At 36.5% G+C, this 25,351-nt stretch overlaps 1 protein-coding gene across 2 annotated transcripts in view; it reads right to left on the bottom strand.

The window, feature by feature from the left end:
- Positions 1-25,351, bottom strand: part of Triqk (triple QxxK/R motif containing) — a 61,486-nt gene that overhangs the window by 20,094 nt on the left and 16,041 nt on the right. Inside the window, exon 3 of one of the 2 annotated variants that reach the window (XM_021161347.2) lies at positions 199-277. In XM_021161347.2, the coding sequence (XP_021017006.1) occupies positions 199-259 (61 nt within the window). In that variant the 5' untranslated portion in view covers positions 260-277. Of the gene's footprint in view, positions 1-198; positions 281-25,351 lie in introns of both variants that reach the window. The other variant, XM_021161346.2, reaches the window with a different exon arrangement.

The following is a 25,351-nucleotide window of genomic DNA, read 5'->3' as shown; positions in this document are numbered from 1 at the left end:
CCCACAGCACTTGAAAGAGCAAACACATGAAGTATATCCTTTGCTAGGAAGCGGTTTTATGTTTGCCTTCCGCCTAAAGCCCTGTAAGGTACTCCTTTCTTCTTGGGAGAACACGTGAGTCATGTACATTCTAGGAAATGGAGTCTTTAACCGACACCGCCTGGTTTTAGCTTCTGTCTGCAGAAGCTCATTGCTTACCTATTTGCTTTCTGTACTGATCAACAGGAAGTTTTGTACTGGAAGAGTCTTTTCTACCCATCTTTGATCTCCAAAATACCTGCTAAAAAGAAAGACAACCATTATAATGAAACACATTTTTAAAAAGTATCTAAAAAAAAAAACCTCCCAAAGATTTCCTTAAAATCATTTTTAAAGCAATGAGTAAAAATGATGCCAACTTCACTTCAATTAAATATATACAAAAGAAGACAAAACTCTTCAAGTAAATTATCAGCTATACAATTACTAGTGATAAAATCTTATTCATTTATTCTAGGTCACATTAATTTCATCAAGAACTAAGCTCAATTAAACCAGAATATTAGAGAAGCATCTGTAATGCAAGTTTCTCTGCAGTTACCCACTGTGTTACACTGAATGGAGGGGCTAGAGTATGGCACTGACTGGCTTCAATTTTGTTTGAGAATGCCTCGCGAGTGTGGCCAGGGTGGACGTGTAATGCAGCAGCAGAGAGCACCGCCCTGTGATTATTCTCACATTTGCAGTATGTGCTCCTCTATCTAATCCTCAAATCAGTGCTCACATTCTGTTTTTATTAAATTTAACTGCTGCACCAAAAACTATCCTCTTCTCACCAAATCTACACTTACTTCCTATTTTCACTGTTAGACAATACTGCTTAGCTTGAATTAAAATAGTAATTACGTTGTTATTACAAGAACTGGAATGTATCATTTTCAAGCATAAGTATGAAAAACTCGCAGGCATGACCATCTTTGCTCTCCTCTACCTAAAGCAACGGGATATAAATGAGCCTCAGACAAATTTAGAAGGCCCCATTTCTAGGAGTGGAGGAAGTATTTTTAATAACTTGCCATCCTTGAAAAAAGAATTTAATTCTTCTGTGCATTGGTAGTATTTGTGGGTCCTATTTACTATAGTCACAAATGTTCACGAACACAATGCAAACACCTGTGCTCAGAAGTTGTACCTTGCTCCTTCTGGTGTAATTATGTGTGAAAAACATGGTCAAGCAAGAAGTCACTTTAGGACTAAAACCACAAAGGACTTTCCTTCTTTATTATTGTTAATAAAATATATATGCATACATATATAAATATAGTCTGCCTTGTCTGTTAAGTGTGACCTGAGTGTTCATAATTTCAGGACTGACTTCTTTGTACTGGGTACCAATTAGGAGCCGTATTCCTGGGAGAGGCTAACTCCCCCTTCCTGAGCAGTCATTTGCTGCCTGTGTCTAGGGAAGGGTGGAAAGGAAGTAGATAAGTTCTATAATTATATTTTAATTAAAAATTAGTAAGTAGAAATATATAAAGGCACAGGAGTTCTAAGATCTTGAGGTTTAAGAGGCTTGAAAAACTAATTTCTACAAAACAGATTGGAAGAAAAAACTGAAAAAAATATTGAAGATCAGTTTGAAAGTCAGTTAATATTTCTCATCTGAGAGGGCAGGGAGAGAGAAATGGAAAACAGAGGGATATAGAGACAGTAGAGGAGAATGTGAGAGAAAAAGGAGAAAAGAGAAAGAGGAGAGAGAGAGGGAAGGAGACAGAGAGAAAGGAGAGAGGTGGGAGAAGGGAGATGGGGGAGAGAGGAGAGGGGGGAGAGAGGAGAGGGGGGAAGGGGGAGAGGGGGAAGAGGGGGGAGAGGGGGGAGAGGAAGAGGGGGAGATGGGGGAGAGAGGGGGCACAGAGGATGGGAATTACTTTGCCTTGAATCTATTATTTCAGGTTATCTCTGAATAGAAATTAGAGGAACTTCTGCCCAGAAGTTCCAAAGAAGTTCCAAAGAATAGACAAAAAGCCAATGGAATTATATTTAGGAAAGTAAATGTGACAAAATTACACACATAGGCACACAAAATTACAGGCACATAGAACTCCCTATAAGTGGTTATGAAGACTGGCAAAACCTGAGAAAACTATTTCCTAAGGAAGATACTATTTTAAGCACAGGATTGCATGAATGAAAGCAGGCTGTGGTCCTTATTCTCTGAAGATGCTGAGAGTGTCATGGGAGGAGGAGACATCCAAAGGAGGTAGTCACAGACACAAACACACACAGGAGTTTCTCTAAAATGATCATGATTTAGTTAGAAACAAAATCTCCCCATGGGTGATACTAGGAAGGGCAGGGGTAGGCTGAAACTTTCATAATCTGCAAACCTTAAGGAGCTCAGGACAGAATTTGAGATAGGACAATCTGTTCTAGTCTCTCAGGTTTGAACTGGATTAATAAAAGGGGAGCTCTTTCAGGCTCTAAATAAACAGAATTTTCCTAATGGGTTTTATTAGGGTTCTCAGATATCAAGTACTTCAAAGTCGGTTCAAGTTAAACTACATTCTTTATGCATCCTCACAGAAACAGCCAATAAGGATATCAACACAGCAAAAGGACATAACTTCTACTCATGTATAAGAAAACTGAAAACTCATCTAAAAGCTTTTTTTTCTTATAATAATAACCTTCAGATATATTATAGGTATAACAATACCTAGGAATATAAAATATCTACTGATAAGATAAAGTCAAATAAATTAAGTCTTTATCTCTAACAAAACACAGAGTTATTACATCTAAGATGATACACACCTATAGTTTTCTAAATGAAACTAAGATATTACTAAAGCCTATATAGTCTTACTTTTTATAAATCAAAACATTAAAAATAGTTCTGTCAAGACAAGCCATAAATAATGTCAATAGATATAATATATTCATATAGCAGTTCTATTTTGCATAGTGTTTGCATTTATTAATAGTAAAGTGGAGTCATTATTTTAATCTTAATTGTGTGGAGCTTGAAGACATATCAATTTCAAGAGAGAAGTTAGCTTGCATGAATAGAAACACAAGATAATAATATTTCTTCAATGTAATTTTGTTCCTTCATGGAATACGCTTAAGATAAACACACAAAGCACAGGAAATTGCTAAGTCTGTGCAGCAAATGGCTGTTCACACACAGCCCTGCATCCTGGTCCCTATACTACCCTTGTATTCTCATCATCTAACAAAAGGAACACCTAAGAGATCCATGATGTATTAATTAATTACTTGTAGTAATAAAAAACAGTATCTTAAACTGAACTTTATTAATTTCCAAATGTGCTTTTAATAATATTATGACAAAATGTTAACCAATCTAAATGGTTGGAATCTAAGTGTCTGTAGGCTGGAAACAGAAAAGAAAGTATTACACATATAAACATACTATAAATAATATATATATAAAACTATTGTACATAAAATTATAAATATCTTAGGAATCTTAAAGATCTATATAAAACACAAAAGCTAGCTTTAACTATTATTTCTAATTATTTTAGTGATTGCTAATAATACTTGATCAGAATTATAAAAATTCAACTTTCTTATTTTGTTTGAAATAATTATATTCTATTCTTTAAAGCCAAACCACATTTAGCCAGATGATGAGTAAAAAGCAATTAAAAGCCTAAAACCCACTTTGAGCATGACTAAATTTTGTTAGGCAAAACAAGCATAAAATGGTTTAATGTGTTTTGCTTTACTCATAAATGCTTTGACTCTATTGAAAATGACCTAAAGATATGCACATTCATCTGTATAGCACAAACTGTCAGTGTTTCAGACATCTAGAATCTATAAAATGTTCTGACTGTGTTTTGCTCTTCAAAGCTTTGCAGTAATCAACATTCATTTCTATTGCTTTGATGGCATGATAGCAAACTCCCAAGAAATCCAGGGAGACACTGGCATATACTGCCACGATTTCTAATAAGACAGCTATTTGCATATGAGATCAGCCATGATTTAAAACGTGTTGTGATAGATGTGGAAATGGAATAACAGATTTATATTAGCGTGTGCAATACCAAGATTGTATTCACAATTTAATTCCTTAGAGACTGTGTCTCATCACCTTCTCTTATAAAGAACACTGCATTCCCCGAGGAGGTAACTTGCTCTGAGACCCAGCTCAACTAAAATATGGATTAATAAGCTGCTATTTATTATTTATGAATTTTGCTGTAGGAATGATTTCAGATTAAATCATCAGAGAACTTTTTATCCTTCTTGAAACTTGATATCATATTTAAAAAAGAATAAATGCCAATGTTATTCAAAACATAGACCACATATTAAAATAATTCATAATTAAATTTGTTAGTTAATTAAAATTTTGCACTCTAGAAGTTTTAAAAATGAAGATGTAATTATTGTTTATATATGGCTTCCTAACTTGAATTAAACAGAAATTTGTATTATATGTAGGTTTAAACATATTTTGGGTCATTTACTTGGACTGAGATAAGGTTCAGTGATCAAGTGATCATATTCTGTGGCAGAGGACCCCAGTTTCTTTCCAGCACCCATGTTGTGCAGTTCACAGCTGCCTGTACCTCCAGCTGCTGCAACACCTGATGCCTCTGACCTCCATGGGCGTGTACACTCACATGTGCATATCTGGTTTCACCTCCATTCACACAAAAGAAATCTTTAAAAGCAAAGGATTAATATCTCAATCACATTGAAATGACATCATATATATATATATATATATATATATATATATATGTGTGTGTGTGTGTGTGTGTGTGTGTGTGTGTGTGTGTGTGACATGCTTGGCCCATTGAAAGTGGTACTATTGGGAGGTATGGCCTTATTGGAGGATGTGTGGCCTTCTTAAAGGAACTATGTCTCAGTGAAGGCAGACTCTTAGAGCTCCTATGCTCAAACTCCATCCAGTATGGAATGAGAGCCTACTCTAGGTTGCCTTCAAAAGACAATCTTCTTCTGGCTGCCTTTTGATCTCGATGTAGAACTCTTAGAACCTGTCGTACCATGTCTGCTTACACACTGACATACTTTCCACCGTGATGATAATAGAATGAACCTCTGAAACTGTAAGCCAGTCCCAAGTAAATGTGTTCCTTTATAAGAGTTAACCTTGTTCATGTTGTCTCTTAACAGCAACGAAACCCTAAATAAGAACTAAGAACATATATATATATATATATATACACATACATATATATGTATATATATGTGTGTGTGTGTACACACATACACACACACACACACACACACATTCTCTAGAAGTAGAAGTCTGGATTATTAATGGTACCATTTAGGGAAGGTCTGAAAAATTTAGTCATGTTCATAGTGTTCAAAACATTTTATAAAGCCTTAAAAGACAAAGTGTAAAAGTAGGAAAATCAAATCAAAGCTGTTATATATTTTCTACTTCCCCTAAAAAAATTAAATCCAGATTGTGACATTCAAATTCATATCAAAACATAGGTTATTAAAATATTGAACTTCCCGGGCGGTGGTGGCACATGCCTTTAATCCCAGCACTTGGGAGGCAGAGGCAGGCAAATTTCTGAGTTTGAGGCCAGCCTGGTCTACAAAGTGAGTTCCAGGACAGCCAGAGATACACTGAGAAACCTTGTCTTGAAAAACTAATAATAATAATAATAATAATAATAATAATAATAATAAATATGTAACTCTTTACCACATAAAAAATTAATATCTTAGCATCATTCCTAATAGAGAGACACTAACCTATGAGAATTCATAAGACATCAAGTTATATTTAAGTCATCCAAGTGAGGATGCATTATTCCCACTTAGGTTAATTCTTTGAATAGTTCTTCTTGTTTCCATTTGGTTGATTTCACCCCTGAGTTTGATTATTTCCTGCCGTCTACTCCTCTTGGGTGAATTTTCTTCCTTTTTTTTTCTAGAGCATTTAGGTGTGTTGTCAAGATACTAGTGTGTGCACTCTCTAGTTTCTTTTTGGAGGCACTCATAGCTATGAGTTTCCCTCTTAGAAATGCTTTCATTGTGTCCCATAGGTTTGGGTATGTTGTGGCTTCATTTTCATTAAACTCTAAAAAGTCTTTAATTTCTTTCTTTATTCCTTCCTTGACCAAGGTATCATTGAGAAGAGTGTTGTTCAGTTTCCACGTGAATGTTGGCTTTCCATTATTTATGTTGTTATTGAAGATCAGCCTTAGTCCATGGTAGTCTGATAGGATGCATGGGACAATTTCAATATTTTTGTATCTGTTGAGGCCTGTTTTGTGACCAATTATATGGTCAATTTTGGAGAAGGTCCCGTGAGGTGCTTAGAAGAAGGTATATACTTTTTTTTTAGGATAAAATAGAACTGAGAATCTTTAATGAAAACTGTAGAGTGAATGATTACTGAGATGGAGGCTACTTTGTTCGAAGGTTGCCAATGTGCAAGACTATAATATGGCAAATAAATAAAGTAACTAAGAGAAAAGATAAAGTTTCCACTGTAAATGTAGATAGTGAAGGAATCTGGATATGGCCACAGATAAGAGTAGGCACAGAGAGAGCCACATGCACGCTTGGACAGAGACTCTGAATTGAGACTAAGGAAGGATGGAGATGTCCACAGATAATAACAAGAACGTTGAAAGGCATTACAGTTACGTGCACTAAAGAAATAAAATGGGGGTCTTTGGTTGACTTTTCTTTCTTGTTTAATTCATTATTTAAAAATAAGTAACAAAGTAGTAGAAATGTGGAAATAAGATGATTATCCATGTATTAATTCATAGGTAAGCTTAGTGGCACAATGGCCCTTAATTCCAGAACTTCAGAGGGAGAGGAGGAATATCAGGAATCCAAGGTCAGTCTTGAGGTCCAGCTAGGTTACTAAAATAATGTCAAAAACCAAAACCTACACAAATGAACAAAAAGACTGGAAATGGTGTTTCTTCTGAGAATCTGGTTAAATGAAAAAACAAATAACTTGCACAAGGATCTAAGGATTTCAAGAATATAAAAATACACCAGAAACCAGTGAAACAGCAGGAGTGTACATGAGACATGAGTATCCACAGGGGGACATAGGACTGGATGGGCCTTACCAGAAAGGGAGTAAGAGAAAAAGGACTGTGTCCTTTCCTGAATTAGATTTCTCTCAAGACTACACAGAATCCCGGTACCTTACATGAGTTATCTAGGGGCTAGGTTGAATGGGGAAATCCAATCCTTCTGGGAAAGGTTAGCTAGATAAAAGTCAGCCCCACAGAGGAAAGTCTCTAGTCTCAAGGGGCAGGGACACTGTTCACCAAGCAGGAGTAGAGGCTCAAGGTAGGCAATTGTCAAAATATCTGTTCATCAGTCGCATAGTACCCACAGAGAGCCAAGTTCCCAGGACCTCCCCATCCCTGCTAGATCAGAATCCCAGAAACAAAGACTTACAGAGAGTCAGTGCTGTTTTGCTTTTAGACTTCCAAACTAATACTTGTCAGCATCAAACCCATTGACCACTGCTTCGTCTTTATCAGGCTCACAGAAATACTTCTCCATGTGATCATGTGCAAAGTATGATGCTTGACAGCAGGCTGTAACATCCTTCAGCCTTCTTGGTGGGTGACAGCCTGCTTGAGCAGTATGACTAGATTGTTGAGGCTTTTAATTTTGATAGGCTTTCTGAATGCAGCAGGAACTCATTAAAAGATTTTATGCAGTGAGGAAACCAAATTCAATATATATGTTTACTACCATTCCATAGACTGGGAATTTTGAAGCGAATAAACTTAAGAGATAATAAGGAACTTTCAAAGGTAGTCCACCAAGCAAACAGGACATACACACATACACATAAAATGATACCTGTGAGCTGGCTTTTTAGAACTGAGAATCAGCCTAGATATGTTCGGGAGGCAGAGAAACTGATTCTAAACTTCAAGAATGGTTTATCAAAATACCTCATCTTCTCCATAGAGAATACTAAGCAAGGCTGCGAGATGGCTAAGTACATTCAACAAACACCTACTCCTTACCAGAATTTACAAAAGTAAGTGGTCATGCAAAATATTGTGGTAGACAGATGGCAACACTACTAACAGAAATAAGTAACATAGGAGAAAACCACAAGGACTAGGTGTCACAGTGGGGAGTGTGACAAAGCCAACTGATAAAATGTATGTAACCTCTGAGGGAAAGCAACTGACTTGCTTTTCCTAAAATCTAACAGAATTGGTTGCTTCAGACCAGAAGTCCTTCAGCACCCACCAAAAGATATCCACAAATATTTTGCTTACTTTCCTCTTGGTGCCTTTTAATGCACAGACTGTTGTGACGTACTTGAAAACAACACATTAAATTTATACTGCCCAAAATAGACAAAGTTGCCTTCTGTGTGCCATTAATAACATTCTTCATTCAGGGAGGTTGATGTGACATTAGCTGGGACCCATGGAATAATTTTTATAATTCTAAACATCGCCCAACTATAGTAGGAGTAGGCACCACATGTCTGAAGTGCCATATAAGAGAGACGATCTCTAATGAATGACCATTTCCCAAAGCATGAAAGTAACTGTCACAGTTCAATAGTTTTACTAGAGAAAACAAAAACTGAGCTTTAATTAACTTATTTCCAAAGAAGATACATTATTGAAATACAAATTGTCTACTTGACTCATATTAATTTGTGGTCATTAAATGAAAGTCATTAACTGGGCTGGGGAAAGTGTTCAGTAAGTAAAAGTGCTTGTAAAGCAGTCTGAAATTCGATTTTCCAACACAACCCCAGAAGCCAAGCATGGCCACACGAGCCTGCACCCCACAGCACGGGGGACAGAAGCCAAGCATGGCCACATGAGCCTGTACCCCACAGCACGGCGGACAGAAGCAGGCAGATCCCAGGAGATTGCTAGCCTGCTATCCTAACTGAAATTGCAAGCCACAAATTTAGGAAAAACCTTGCTCAAAAATAAGGTGAAGACGGATAGAAAAAGACACTGGATGGTCTCCGGTCCTCATCAGATGTGCTGCTGGAAGGGTGTGTGTGTGGGGACACCTGTGCTCATACATCCTCCTCAAACACACATACAACATGCTTTCAAAGGTGTATGGAGATCTAATAAAAGGAATTCTGGAAGTTAAAAATGTAAAAAAAAATTTAATCAAACAAATTATACTCTCTTTTAAACAAAGTTACATTTCATATAAGTTTTTCTTTTAAACAAGTTTCTAAAGGGGACTACAGAAATTGCTCAGTGGTTAGGGACATTGTCTGCTATTCCAATGACTAGAATTAAAGTTCTAGCACCACGCAGAAGCTCACAGTCACCTATAACTCTAGTTCCTGCATCACAAACCCTTTCCTGCCCTTCTCCAGCATCAGCATTAAGCATCTACAGGCATACATGCAGTCAAACACATATTTGAAAACATAATTCAAATATATTTTTTTAGTTCTAAAGGTCCTAATAATATAAAATCAAAAATAAAAATGTATATCTTGGTTTTGCTGTAGTGCTGAAGGCAGAAGACACACACTTTAAAATGTAAAATAAACAAACTTGTACAATTATCTTATAAAATCAATGGGGTAAATAATTTGGCCCACTGAATATAAATGCTTAATGAGTCCAATAGAATGAGAAGCAAGCCTATATATTGTAATAGTCAAGGATATGGTTGTGGTTTGACTGAGACCCCCCTAGTCCATTTATTTGAATACTTAGTTTCCAGTTGGTGAACTGTTTGGGAAGGATTAGGAAGCATGGCCTTGTTGGGGAGCTGTGTTACTGGGTATAGGCTTTGAGGTTTCAAAAGGCCACTCCATTCCCACTTAGCCCTCTGCCTCATACCTGTAGATCAAGAAGTATGCTCTTAATTATTACTGCAGAGCCATATCTGCCTACCTGTTGACATGCCACCCACCATAATGGCCATTGACTTGAAAACTATGAGCTCTCAAAGTAAATGCTCTCTTCCATAAGTTCCCCTGGTCATAAGGTCTGTTCATATCAATAGAAAAGTAACTAAAGTAGATACTAAAGTTAAGCAAGGTGGGGTAATATCCACCCTGACCACTAAAGAACACAGTCCAATTTGTTTGCTCTTACAAGATAAAAAGTAATTGAAACCAGAGCTATATCTACACCCTCAAACCTTGAGTTCCCCATATGTATCCTTCTTTTAAGTTTCCTTAAAAGATTTCTATGAAACCAAAGTTTGTCTAAATTATTATGTAGATAATGACATCCTCACTTTATTCAGCAGGTACCAAAACTGGTTCCAAAGGAGAAAGGAAAGTAATAAGCCATAGATATGGCCATCTCAGATGATGTTTTCTTTTTCCATAATCCCTGAGTAAGCAGAGGTAATGGTAAGTGGTAGTTGTAATTTGACAAAGGCTGGAATTATCTGAGAGATAATCTCTGGGCATGCTTGTGGGGGTTTCTTGATTACAACAGCTGATAGAGAGGGTCCACCCTCTGTGGGTAAGACCATTTTCTGCAGGGATCTTGGTAGTATTGTGCAGAGAGAGTCAGCAGAATACATGTAAGTAAGTGTTCATTCCAGATTGTGGGTGTGATGGGGCCAGTGGATTGAAGCATCTGTTCCTTTACTTTGCCCACTGTAAAGAACCACAATCTACAAAGTGGGATGCCTCAATTTAATTGCTTTTCTTCGATGCTCGCAGTCAACCATTGGACTGAGCACTGGGTCCCCAAAGGAGTTAGAGAAAGGACTGAAGGAGCTGAAGGGGTTTCAAACCCATAGGAAGAACAACACTATCAACCAGCCAGAACCCAAGAGCTCCCAGGGACTAAACCACCAACCAAAGAGTACACATGGAGCAACCAACAATGGCTCAAGCTACATATGTAGCAGAGGATGGCCCTTGGTCCTGTGAAGGCTTGATGCCCCAGTGTAGGGGAATGCCAGGGTGGTGAGGTGGGAGTGGGGGCCATCCTCATAGAAGCAAGGATAGGTGGTATGAGAGTGGTGAATTGCAGAGGGGAAACTGGGAAATGGAATAACATTTGAAATGTAAATAAATAAAATATTCAATTAAAAAGAAAAGAAAGAATAAAAAAGAAAAAAAAGCAATATCCCAAAAGAGCAGACATAGCCATTTATCATGATTCTATGTGAACTTTACATTTTAGGTCTAACATAATATTAGAGAATCATGATGATTAAATGTTTTCAATGGGTGCAGGAAAGATAGCTCAGCACGTTAGAGTCTATACTGTTCTTGCTGAGAACTGGAGTTCAGTTTCCAGTACCCATGCCAGGCAACTCACAACAGCTTATACACACTATACCAATGGGATCTGACTCCCTCTTCTAGATAGGCACTGCACTCTCATGTTCACAAAGACATCCTGAAAACTAAAAACATAAATATTTTTTGTTTGTTTATTTGTTTGTTTGTTTTTGTTTTTTCGAGACAGAGTTTCTCTGTGTAGCTGTCCTGAAACTCATTCTGTAGACCAGGCTGGCCTCGAACTCAGAAATCCGCCTGCCTCTGCCTCCCAAGTGCTGGGATTAAAGGTATGTGCCACCACTGCCTGGCAATAAATTCTTTTAAGAAGTTTTGAATACATTTCTCTAAGGCAAAGACTAAGGAAATACACTTAACAATGAATTTCTAAATAGTTTTCCCATGTAACTGAAATGTGGTAATAGACTCTAAATCTATTAGAATCATGACTTTTAATGACGTTTACTAATGAAAGTAATGCTAAATCTTCGTTTTTCCTTATTATTCCTGCATGTACATTTAAGCAAACCTGAAAAAATTCCAGTTTTTGATACTTGCAGAGTTTGAAACTCTACTTGAAGAATTTCTTAGTCTTAACATGTATCTATCTCATAGTCTCTAGAAGAGCTTGGATATGCCATATTACCTATTTTGGTCCTTGTCTAACTTTTAAAATTATCTATAATTTGATCTTGCAATTTCTTTTCTATGCAAAGTTTGGGCAGTAAAAGGCTCAGTTATTAAGGATCTTATTTAAAAAGATATGAAAAAAATGAGCACTTGACTACTGTATAAGATATGAAGACTGTCATAAGCATATGCTTATCTATCAGCTCCAGAAAATAATCCTATAAACGGAAACCTATAGAAAGACCAACCACACAATTTACCTTATAAGCAATCCACTTTCAAGATTGAAAGGGGGCTCCATTACATCAAGACAAGCAAAAAGACCTGACCATTTCAGGACATCTAGAGACATCCTTGTATCATCACTGTGAACTAAGAATTTTCATCTTTTTATTCATAATAATTTATAATAATCTTCAAAACTGTGTCAACTTCATTTTGCTTCTCAAGAAATTTGAAGCTACAAGTCCAGAATCTACTTGTACTGAATTAAAATTTGACAGCTGCCAAAAGATGCTGATTTAATTTCCTCCGCCTACATTTATTAGGTGGAAATGAACACATAATGTTCTCCTTTTCATTTACATGTTTATCAGTATACAGTCACAGAAGACTGTTTTATTCACCCAGTTAGAGTTCATTTTTATTATCTTGATGATCATACTACCCAGTGTCAGATTCTTCCTTCAAGGTGTTTTGTGTCCAGATGAGAAATTGTCATCCTTTTAAAGCACTTCCTTATTTATTATCCTAGAAGCTGCCACTTTCTAAGGGGCCCAGTTCTCTTTTATCAAGATTTTTTGTGTGTTGACATAAGATACATGCTTATGTCCAATGAAGGCATCAAACGCCAGGCTTAAACACACAGCTCAGATGGCAGTTACCTTGCTCACTGGATAAAGTGCTTCAAAGCAGACACTCAAGAGATCAAGGGTTTACTTTGGCTCATGGGTTAAAAGAATATAGTGCATCATGGCTAATGCATGGAAACGGGAACGAGAGGTGCAGGATCACAGGGCATAGTCAGGAAAACATTTGACCAGAACCAGAAAGCTAAAACCCATGGGGCCCAAAAGACCTACTTTATACTAAATCCCCTTCTCAGTGTACTAGCTGTGCCACTGTAAGAGCTCCATGGTACTGGAAAGTACTCTGCATGCTACCAAAGAACAAAGGTAAACACCAGCCTAGCTGCAAACCCTTTGGTCTACAATGGACAATTGTCTACAAGATGTTCTAGAGCAATGATGGCATAAAGCTTGAGGGAGTAACCGACCCATATCTTATTTGATTAGCATTCCATCTCCATGAGATTGAAGTAATTCCCAACATTGCTCAGGTAGCCATGAACTCAACACCAGACAGGCACTTTCATTAGAAGAAAACCACATACTGAAGGCACAAGGAAGCAAAGTGACTCCTAACAACATTCTGCTACACTCATAGACCAGGGAGCTGCTCAGCTGTCACCAGCAAAGCTTCCTCCTACAGTAGATGGGAATCAATACAGACACCCACATTGGACAATGTGAGAAAAACTGGAGTCATTAGTCCTAAATGGGATGTTTCCCTTAAGGCTCAAGCGACCCTGGAGAAGAGCATGTAGAAAGATTTTAAGAGTCCGAAGGGATGGAGGATGCCAAGGAAATAAAGCCTTCTAAACACAGAAGGATCAATGTAAATATGAACTCACAGAGCCTTTCACAGGTCTGGGCCTGACGAGCTTTCAGTGCAAAGAGTGGAAGTCGATACAACCCCCACCCCCACCCCTAGCCCAGTAACTATTTCCAAGTGATTATCACTGGCAAATGAAAAACTAGCTTTACCTTTCTCTAACAGTGTCTCACTTTGCATACAAACAACCCTTAAGGCCAGGCTTCATGCCCAGCAATTAGACGGTCAACAGAAAACAAACTTAGTGGTAATAATGGAGGATTATGCTGCTGCTGCTGATGACGATATATTGTTTTGTCACATAATGCTTTGTCTGTTCTTGTTGCTTTTTCTATTTCTTACCCTACAGGTATTCCGCTTATATATTATGGTTTCTGATTTTGTGTCTTTAGGGATGTCAATGGGTGTCAATGTGTTTGTCCCTACATCTATATGTGTTTCTTATATTTTTCCTTGGCTTTGTTTTTATGTTTGTTTTTACATTTGTTGGTTCTTTCCTTTTCAGATTTGTTTTATTTTTATTTTATTTTATCTTATTGCTTTATTTTTTTTTAATAAATGACTATTTGTTTTGTAATGACAAAGACCAAGAAGGATATGGATTTGGTTTGGTGGTAAGGATCTGGGAGGAGGTGGGATAACTATAATCAGGATATATTGTATAAAAATATATTTTCAATAAAAACTATGAATTTAATAATTATATGGTATGTACATAAGTATAAATTAGAAAATACATATATCAAATTACTAAAATTCAAGATGTTTATTGTGAATTATCAGTTTATCTATTAGAATCTAAGATCCTTAAAACATGATTTTTATACTTTGGGCTAGAAAACAAATATATAGATGAGCTTATACACTGAGCTTCTCATATTTATTTTTAATGACAGCAGTAACTGTGTTCATTGCTACTCATTTCAATGTATACCATCTACTTCAGATTATCAGGCCTCGAAATGTCAGAACACTATTCTAGAAGAAGACAGCCAGGGTTACACTGAACATATAGAAAACACAGATGTGTCTTTTTCCATTCTCTGCATTTCTAACAACTCCAAGGATAATAAACTGAAACAGAGTTATGTACATGGCTAATTTCCAAAAGAGATTCATTGTTTGTTCTTTGACAAATATGGAATAATGTGTGAACACCCACACAAGAAGGTAGAAGGCCTTAGATTAGTCTTTCCTGTTCAATAAAGGAATATATGGCCTGACAAATTTTCTTAATAAAATATTCCTAACCTCATTTGTACAATTTTTAAATATGATATGCATGAACCCATGACTAGGCTGAGAATTATTATTTTAATTCCTAAAACCATATTTTTTCATATTAGAAAAGTCTAATAATACTAATATATAATATTATAATACATTTCCTAAAACAAATGGAAGATATGAAGTAAAGATAATCTAAGTGTTGAGGAGGAATCAGGTAGCTCAAGTGAGCCCTAGCATGTCCTCTGTGGTTACTTAGTCTCTCATAACTGGGTAATCCTGCAGTACATATTTAAGAACAGCTTTATTAGTAAGTAGGTGTTAAAAGTATAAAACAACTAGTATGCATTCAATTGGACAGAAGTTACATTAAAAGTATTCATTATATGAATGTCCCATGTGATACCGTAATTACCAATTCACTAATGTAAGAATTTCTCAAAGTGGTAGTTTTCAAACAGATTGCACTATTAAATTTTATATTTACAAACCATGAGGCAAATTACACTTAAAAGCTACCAAATTATACTAGAAAAATGCAATAATAAATACTGAGCTCATAATACTGGGAAAATAATATGAAAAAATTAACAAGGTGAAGCACTGTGGTATCACTAATATAACTATACCAGAAAACAAGAAAAAGAATACTAAAATTCATGATTAAATTATTGTGGAAGTATATCATAGAGAAAAAGGTCTGATCAGATAAAATATATGAGCAAGACCATTGGAAAGTCTACTTTGTCATCAGTTCCTGCCTCCGTATCTTACTCTAACCTTTATATTTTATCAAAGCTTCAGTACACTTTCACTTAAGGAGACTTCACAAAATTGATTCATAGTAATACTGGACATTTTTGAAATATCTAGTTTAAAAAAATGGAAATAAGATAGCTCTCAGAAAGGAAAATATGGTAAATATATATTTGAAATATATTATCCAGATGAAAGTGACTTCAAATTTTAGCCATTTTGAGTACAATAGATGCTAATCTGCAAAATGTCTAAAAATTATGGCAGAAACAACCAGGAATTTATATAAATGGTCATTTTGTGAAAATATGCCTTATACACTAGAATACAAACACTATACATATACCACACACACACACACACACACACACACACACACACACACACAGTTAGTTAGAGGCTAGTCCGTTTAAAAGGAATGAGGCTAAAATTTTAAGAAAATAAAAGAAACTTAGGCAAACCAAACAGTTAAAGAATGAACTATAAAAAAACACACCAGAAGTATGATCTCTCAAATTACAGGTAAAACACTAAGTTAAAAAATTGTTATGAAACAAGATATCAAAGAGATGACTAAAACAGACAAAAAAGAGAATTTTTCGAAAACATAGGAAACTAGACTGCATTTATTCTTATAATGTGCTCATCCTGATTTTATTTCAAAATTGTGTTAGCCCCAAGAAATGAGTTTGGAAATGTTATTTCTGTCTGTGTGTTTCAAAACCACTTATTTCATATTAAATAGATTTTTATAGCACTTATCTTCACTTGAGTGCAGAGTAGACCCTACCTATAAAATCGGTTAGTCTTGCCTATTTTGTTTTCTATGTATATGTATACAACGGTATAAAGGCTTAGGACTAGGGTCTGGGTTCTATCCCTAGAATTCCAAAACAAAGACAAACAAACAAAACAGAGTACAAAATGTGGTTAGTAAAGTTGACATAAACTTTACAATGAATGGAATACTTGTTGAATTAAAAGTTCTTGGTATGGCCAGGGTTATCTTAGAGACTCCCAAAACAATGTGGACAACTGCTGTTGTCCTTGATTAAACCCCAGATTTAAAGTAAGCCTTTAGATTCCACACTGTAGACACAGAACTTGGAAGAATCTTGATGGAACTTACCTGGAAGGCTAAATCCTGGGAACTATGTCTAAAAATACCCAGAGATGCTATACAAGATACCAAGGAAAGAAAATAATCAATAGACATAACTAGATATAAAGTCTATGGACCACATCAATGACCAGTCCAGCAAGACTTTCCTATTTGTATAATAGTGCCTTGTTTATCTTGAGGGTTCATGCCTGGTACTGTAGATTCAGCCAACTATCAATGGCTGGAAAGGTCCTGGTATATAGGAATTTTAATTCAACAACATGGCTGTTCTGCAAGGAGTCATACCCAAAGATCTTCTAGGTCTATAAAATCTAGGCAGAATGCAGACACTCTCTGGATTATAGCATATTCTAACTGGATATACCTTTAATCCCTGGCATTGAAGGTAAGGATAAAATATAGAAGGAAGCAGCTGTGCTTGAAAATGATTAGTTGGGGGCAGGGCAGACAAAGTGATGAATCTAAGGAAGATCTGACAGAATGAGTTAGAGAATGAATATGCTCGACTCACAGGAGAAAAGCACACACAAAAATAGACTATTTAAGAGAAGCCAGAGAGAAAAAAGGTGTGTGGTGTACATATAGCAATTATTGGGACAGTTTTACAGAGACAGGTTGTAGAGAGAATAAGCTAGACATGGGTGAAAACAGAATGAACCAGAGGATGAGAAGCTAGAAGTCTAGACTATACTGCCAAAGTTAGTGTGAATCCAACAGAGCAATTCAGTCAGAAGCTGAGTGAAGCCAGGTTGAATCAGTCATTCTAGAAGATTAAATTGTATGGAAGCTAGAAGCTTCCAGGCCTAGGCTTTTAATAGTTAGAACAGAAAATAAAATGTTCTGGGCTCAGGGCAAGCCATGTACTGGTTCAGTTTGGGTATGGCTCTCATCTCATCCCTTCATCTGAAGAAATAAAAGCCACATTTATAATTACATCCTGGATTCTAGAGGTAAAAATACTATTGCCACTTTCCAAATCCAGCATGATTTCTGACTGCATTCTAAATGTGTATCTTTATATCCACACACAGGTATAGCTCTCATGCCTCATCAAAAAAGATTTTGTTTGTTTGGTTGGTTGGTTTGATTTTTTTGTTTGTTTGTTTTTGTTTGTTTTGGACAGCAAATAGAGACTATTAAAGAAATCTACAGATCCCTTTAGCTCCTTGGGTACTTTCTCTAGCTCCTCCATTGAGGGCCCTGTGATCCATTCAATAGCTGACTGTGAGCATCCTCTTCTGTGTTGGCTAGGCCCTGGCATAGTCTCACAAGAGACAACTATATCAGGGTCCTTTCAGCAAAATCTTGCTAGTGTATGCAATGGTGTCAGCGTTTGGAGGCTGATTATGGGATGGATCCCCGGGTATGGCAGTCTCTAGATGGTCCATCCTTTCATCTCAGCTCCAAACTTTGTCTCTGTAACTCCTTCCATTGGTGTTTTGTTCCCAATTCTAAGAAGGGGCCTAGTCGGCCATCAGTGGAAAGAGAGGCCCATTGGTCTTGCAAACCTTATATGCCTCATTACAGGGGAACGCCAGGGCCAAGAAGTGGGAGTGGGTGGGTAAGGGAGTGGTGTGGGGACTGTATGGGGGACTTTTGGGATAGCATTGGAAATGTAAATGAAGAAAATACCTAATTTAAAAAAAAAGAAAAGTAACAGAAAGAAAAAAAAAGAAATCTACAACTGGTCAAAAGTGCAGAGAACAACCAACAGTAAGATGCCCAACTCCACCTGATACATCTGCAATCCCACCCCTACCTCTAAAGCTCACAAAATATCCTCATGCAATAGGGGGTAGAAAGATTGTAAAAGCGAGATGCAAGACTGTGTCATTTAGATATGACAAGAAAGCTACACCCTTGAAATTTCAACAAAAGGCTGCTTAAACAAGACTAGGACAATGACTCCAGTTGACATGCCAATTCGGATGGAGAAAATATTCTAAGGTACCACCCATAGGTGAATAGCTAGATATATGCAATGAATCACCACTGAGAGAATCCAGGGGTGAGTCCCCTGATAGATTATGCAATCACAAATGTTTAACCCTAAATACATACACATATGGACAACACTAAATAGACTTAATGGATGCTATATTAAATATCTATATGTGTGTATAGATGTCACATATCATATAATATGCATTGTATATATACAGTATAAAATATATTTGTTATATATTATAGATGGATTATGATATATAACATATAACAATAATAAATAAGTCATGGATTTGAATGGGGCTTGGGGTACAGTAGAGAAGTTGAGGGGAGGGGAAAAGGAATGGAAGTAATGTAAATACGATATTCATGTAGAAAATTTTTTAAAATTAAAAATTTAAGTAAACAATTTCTTCTTAAAAATTTACTGTTATGTGTTGTCTACATTATGTGTAGTTTAATTGCCTCCTCATCCTCACTTTGTGCATGGGTAAATCTCATAGCTATGAGGAGAGTCTGTGGTTATGCTATGTGTAAATAGCACAAGGCATATCAAGCTCCAATGAAGTTCCCACATCAGATGATGTTAAAAGACGGATATTATCCTTGTGGGACTGATCCAGTCCCATCAACATATTAAATCTTGGTCAAAGAGTCAGTTATAGAAATTTAAAAGTCCAAGTAAATATGAGAAAGTCTACATCGCTAGTCAGGTCAGTGATGATCCAATCTACCAAAAAGGCAAATGTCTGACATCTGCGCTGGGCTGTATGGGATATTTGCAAAAGAGATTATCAATAGTTTGCTATTTGCCTCAGTAAACTAACAGAATAACAATAGCTAATGTTCAAAAATGAGAAGCTGCAAGCACAGGAATTCAAAATGTTTTCTGAATTCAATAAAAAAAGGGGAAAAGTAATTTACACATTTAAAAACAAAAGTGATGCTTATAAAATAATCTTAATACTAAAGCCAAATTATATTATAATATTAGTCATCAGGAAATACAAACTGGGTCTCATGGAATAAAGGCTGCCTCCCATGAAACCAGTTCTATTAGTATAGTTCATAAGTATATTTTATTTCAATCTTTTTATGCTGTTACTCCTATAGTGATATCGTAAGACACAGTGTCTGCCCAGCCTTGTCCTTTAATAAGCATGTGCTTTACACAATGCAGTGCTAGTCAGCTGTTTAAAAAGGACAAAAAAGGACATCCTGAAATCTACAGGCAAAGGAGTGGAACTGAAAGAATTCATCCTGAGTGGGGTACCCAGAAAGACAAATATGGTATCTACTCACTTATAGTGGACATTAGGCATTAAGTAAGTGATAACCAAGCTATAATCCATAGACCCCGAGGAGTTAGGTAAAAAGGACAAGGGAGCTCATGGATCCCCCTTAGAAGGGGAGATTGAGTAGATTTTACAGGTAGACGGGGTGGGTGGGGACTGGAAGAGGTGGGGAGGTCAGTTTGTGGGGTATGGAGGATGCTTTGGTGATGGTGTGCAAACTTAGTATAGTGGAAACTTCCTAGAATATATGAAGGTAATTCTAATAAATAGTCCTAGTAATTGAAGATATGGAGTTTCAATGGCTTTTTCTGTGGTCTGGTGAGGATTCCAGTGATGGGACTGGGTTTCATTCAGTTGAGCTGTTGACCAAGAAGGTCCCATTTAAATCCCAAAGCAACCCAGGATGTTGCAAAGATAGATAGTTTCTGACCCCATTCCCAAGGATAACACCCACATATCTCACTGAACATGAAAAAGTTAAGCTGGTATCTACATGGTGCCTTACCCCTACATTCTACTCTATTGTTATAGGAAGGTTCACTGCAGGATACCAAAAAAGAAACAGGGACAACAAGCCAGCCACATAACCTTTGACCTAAAATCTGTCCTGCCTCCAAAATATATATAATATGAGGGCAATGGTATTATCTGCTTTTGCAATTTTGAAAATTTCATTTAGATTTTTCTAATCTCACAAAATAAATACTTATACAGATAAAGAATATCTGTTCAATACAGAATCACAGGAAAGTAAGAGCAGTACACAGCAGACAAACAACACACTCACTGGGACTTGCATTCTTCTCTTTCTGCTTGAAACCATGAACTTTGTATAGAGGAATGAGAGCATCATCTAAGATATAGAACTGCCTGAACTGATAAAGCAAGGCACTCGAGGTTCTGACTACAGAGGTAAGGAATGACCCTCCACTTCCTGAGCTGAGGACTGATGTTTGCAGGGTTTATCCATAACACAGGAGGAAATGTCTCAGGAGATAATGAAACTATGGCTTCTAAATATTATCGGTTTTGCAGATTTAAGTAATATCCTGACTTGCAGGATTTCCAAATGAATAGTGAAACTAACTGGAGCCAGAGAAGGGACAGAAAAATTTAAGTAAAATCTCATTTCAAAATTAAAAAAGGAAAAATGAATTTTAGTCATTACCATGATTTGTATAATCTTTCATTCTCTGAAAAATAATCCCCACATAAGTAGTGGAGTATACTTTCATTTGAGAAGCATATAGCTACATATATCAATAATCAACATATGTATTCACATTATATTAGTTACAAAACCATTCTTCATGTAATAGTATATATGTACTGGTATATACACAGACATTCCTATGTTCACAGATAATATGTATATGTAGGCATGGAAATTTAGTTTTTAATGGCATGTGCCCATTGAGACAGCTCTGTGTATTGTTAGAGTATAAAATGCAGTTAATTCTCAACCAGATTATAAGCAATGGTATCTAGGGTTTGTCCAAAGATAAAACAGTATCATTTATAATTAAAAAATAAAAGCAAACCGCAAAGATAAAAAGAAATATACTTATTTTAAGTAACTCTAAAGAGAAACAAAGTTAATTTCCCAGTGAAAAAGATGGCTTGTAAATGATATAATCTAACTCTGAAAAAGTCCACAGAATTTCCTAGAATGCTTTGATGATATATGTAGAAAATGATGAGGAAATTATTTCTCAAGTGTGATGTATCGAGGAAATAGACCAGAGAAACAAAAAGAGTAATATCACAGCACACAAACAGAGAATTCACATTTAGACAGAAACCTCACAGTTTACATCACATTCACGTTTAAAATTAAACAGTACTTTTTCACATTCTGAAAATTTCCCCCTAAATGTGGAAAGAACAGCAAGTCAGGACTTTAATATAATATTTTTCCAACCTGGAACAGCTGCAAACCGCCCCCCCCCCCAAAAAAAAACAAATTTTGCTGTAGATAAGCTTGGTTATAAATATCAACATTCTCTTTAAATAAGGGAGTCCAGTTTTCATACCATCTGCCTCTTTCTAAAGATGGAAAACTATGAAAACAGAAACCAGGACATCCCTTTCCAATAAAGCATATAAAAATGAATGCAGTAAAAAGTCTCTGGATTATTCCCAACCATAGCCTTTATACTTCCTTTCGTAGCTCACATCACAAAAACAAACAAAATAGATTTCATGAAAATAAATAATTCTTATTCCATGAAAAAATTACATAAATCAGCCAAGGGAAAAGTGACCTTCCAAGTTTTCCATGTACTGTTATAGTCTCTGGTTAGATAACTTATTTTTAATATATCAGATTTATTTTTATTTTGCTTCACTTTTGTTACTGCTACTTTTTCCAAAGTTATCAGAGTTCATTTAAAAAACTTGCACATTATCTAACATAGCACAGAAATAAAGTCCTCAACAGACTGGGACTTTCTATTAACACAGACTCTGTCCTAGGCAGGAAGCCTGCCTTTACTTCTCATGGCACAGTACTTTTCTCTTTTTTCTTTTTTTCAAATTAAAGATAGACTTTTTCACATCATAAATATTGACTATTGTTTACCCTCCCTCTACGTCTCCCAGTTCCTTCCCATGTCCCATCCCATCTGGATCTACCCTCTTTCTGTCTCTTATTAGAGAACAAACAGGCTTCTATGGGATAATAATAAAATATAATAAGAGAAAGCAAAAACAAACACATCAAAGTAGGATAGAAAACCAAACAGAAGGGAATGAGCCCAAGGAAAGGCACAAGAAACATAGAAGCAGAGACCCATTTGCCTCAAGAATGGCATAGAAATGCAAAGCCAGAACCCATAATATATACACAGAGGACTTGAAGGGTAAAAGAGAGAGAGAGATTTACAAATAAATAATTATGAAATTTACAAGAAAAAGCCCTTGTATGGCATTATAAGACAAGGATCCTCCAAAGATGCTGTTGAGTTCATTTTCTGTGGTCCATCTTGTGCTGGGCATGTGGCCTGTCCTTAAGAACAGAACTAGATAAAACAGGGACCTGGCATAAAACCAAATACTACTGTTCTACTAAAGTAACACAGGGAGAAAGGACTGCTAATGACATTCTGCTCTTTCCATAGATCAGGGTCTTGTTCAGCCATCATCAGAGATGCTTCCTCCTACAGCAGATGGGAACAGATAAAGAGACCCATAGCCAGACAATATGTAGAGAATGAGAGTCCTTGGAAGACTCAGCCCTCATCAAATCCCTTCTCAAGGCTCAGGAAGCCATATACAAGAGGCCACCACAGAGACCTTTAAACACAGCAGGGCAGATGATGCACAGAGTACTCAAAGAAACTGAGCTAACATGTGCAGGACATGCACAGGTCTGTACCCATATGGGGTCCTTGAGCTGAAAGGAGAAACAGAGAACCCTTCTTTAAACCAGAAGTTATTTCCAATTGATAGCCACTTGCAAATGAAAAATTTGCAAGGGAGACTCGCTTAGGAAAGCACAGCACTTCTTAAGGACTTCTTTTTCTCTTTTGCCCTTAATTTTTTTCATTTTTGTCAATGTCATTGGGATTTAATATTTCAATTTTTCATTATATAAGAACACTGCTACTTCAATAATTAAGTCCATAAACTGCAGTTATTAATAACTCACCAAGTACTAAAAAGATTAATATATAATGGTCAAATAAACACAAAGTTCAGAGTAGTATGCTAGACCAGCTCAACAGACAGGAATATTACTATAGTAATACTGAAACTGCTTGGAGGAAAGTAGAAGAATTGCAAGACTGAAAACCAGTGCACTCCATCTTTAAGCACATTGTGTGAATGCTTGTGAGTTTCAGTTCAAGGAGATTAATTTGGTTTTAGAGTAAATACAAAAGAAAGATGGCCAGACTCCTGGAGGTGGGTTGCAAAGGTTCTATTTTGAAATATGCCAGAGCACCTATTCTTCACAAGTTCTACTAACACAAGAGACTAGTTAACTAGCACCTATCTGATAATAGAGGAGTCAGCCAATCCGAAGGTACACTTAGGATAAGAAGAAGGAAATAACTAACTTCAGGTCACCACCACCAAATTGAGATTAATACAGACAACTCCAAGTAGGAACAATGGAGAGATCTACAGATCATGGGGAAACCCAGACCAATGGATAGATCTATATTACAACTCTTGCATCTATGATTCAGGGAACTTTGCAGAGGGGTAGCTTAAGGATTGTAAGAGCCAGAACACCAGGAAGTCTTCTGTTGAACAGGTTCTCATAGAAACGACTATGTAAACAAGATCTGAACAATGGTAATATCAGTAAACTCTACAATGGCAGGGGGAAATCTCATGGGGGCACATTCCTGGACAAGGAACCCTAGGCGACTGATGACTGCTGCGAGGGAGAACAGCTTCTCCCATGGAGGAGCCACATTTCTGGTAATTTAACAGAAACTTTCATTGGTGTTATGAGGTCAGAAATGAGTCACTCTGGAAGACTGTTGGGCACACTCTTACAAATCACATGCTTACCATAGAACCAGCAATGTGGTATTTGCCGAAAGGAGCTGAAGATATTCATTCACATAAAACCCTGCACATAATGGCTAACACTTAGAAGGAACCGATATATCCATTAATAATTGAGTTTTAAAACTATGATACTTCCACATAAAGGAATATAATATGACAAAAGAAAAACACAACCAAACCCAACACAACTGAACCAAAACTTCACCTACTTGGTGAATGAAATTAGTGAAAAAGCTACTGTTCTTTTTATTATGTTTAATTAGCACACCAAGTGAATAGGTTTCAACACAGCCATTTCATGCACACTTTGTTCTTATTGCCCTTCCTAAATCATCCCCCTCCCCTTACTCTGACCTCCTACATATGAGAGAAAACACGTTATGTTTGTTTCTTTGGGTTTCATTAGTTTTATTTAACAAGATAACTGCCAGTTCCATATGGTTTCCTACAAATGTCATGACTTAATTTTTCTTTATAAATGAATAAAATTACAACATATAGATCTACCATACATTCCATATCCACCCATCTGTTCATAGACATCTATATTGGCTCTATTAGCTAATATGAAAACCTGGGAAGTAAGTGCAGATGTATAAGTGTCTAGGGTAGGACTGCACCCTTTGAGTATGTCCACAGGAGGGGTACAACTGGATAAGATGATATATCTACTTTTAACACTTTAAGAAAGCTCCATAGCTCCATATTGACTGGCATAGCTTCTATACCAATTCTAAGCACGCCAACAGTGTGTAAAGGTTCCTCTGACCCCCCATTCTCACTAGCAGGCAGTGGTGTTTGCTGATGGTTACATTGTGAAAGGAGTTAAATGGATTCTCAAGGCAATTTTACTTTTCATTTTCCTGATACTTAGGCATTTAATTCTTGCCAACTTGTCTCATATATATATATATATATATGTATATATATATATATATATAT

This window comes from Mus caroli, chromosome 4 (genome assembly GCF_900094665.2).
Source record: "Mus caroli chromosome 4, CAROLI_EIJ_v1.1, whole genome shotgun sequence".
In the NCBI taxonomy this organism is placed as follows: domain Eukaryota; kingdom Metazoa; phylum Chordata; class Mammalia; order Rodentia; family Muridae; genus Mus; species Mus caroli.
This window is presented reverse-complemented; position numbering and strand designations above follow the sequence as displayed.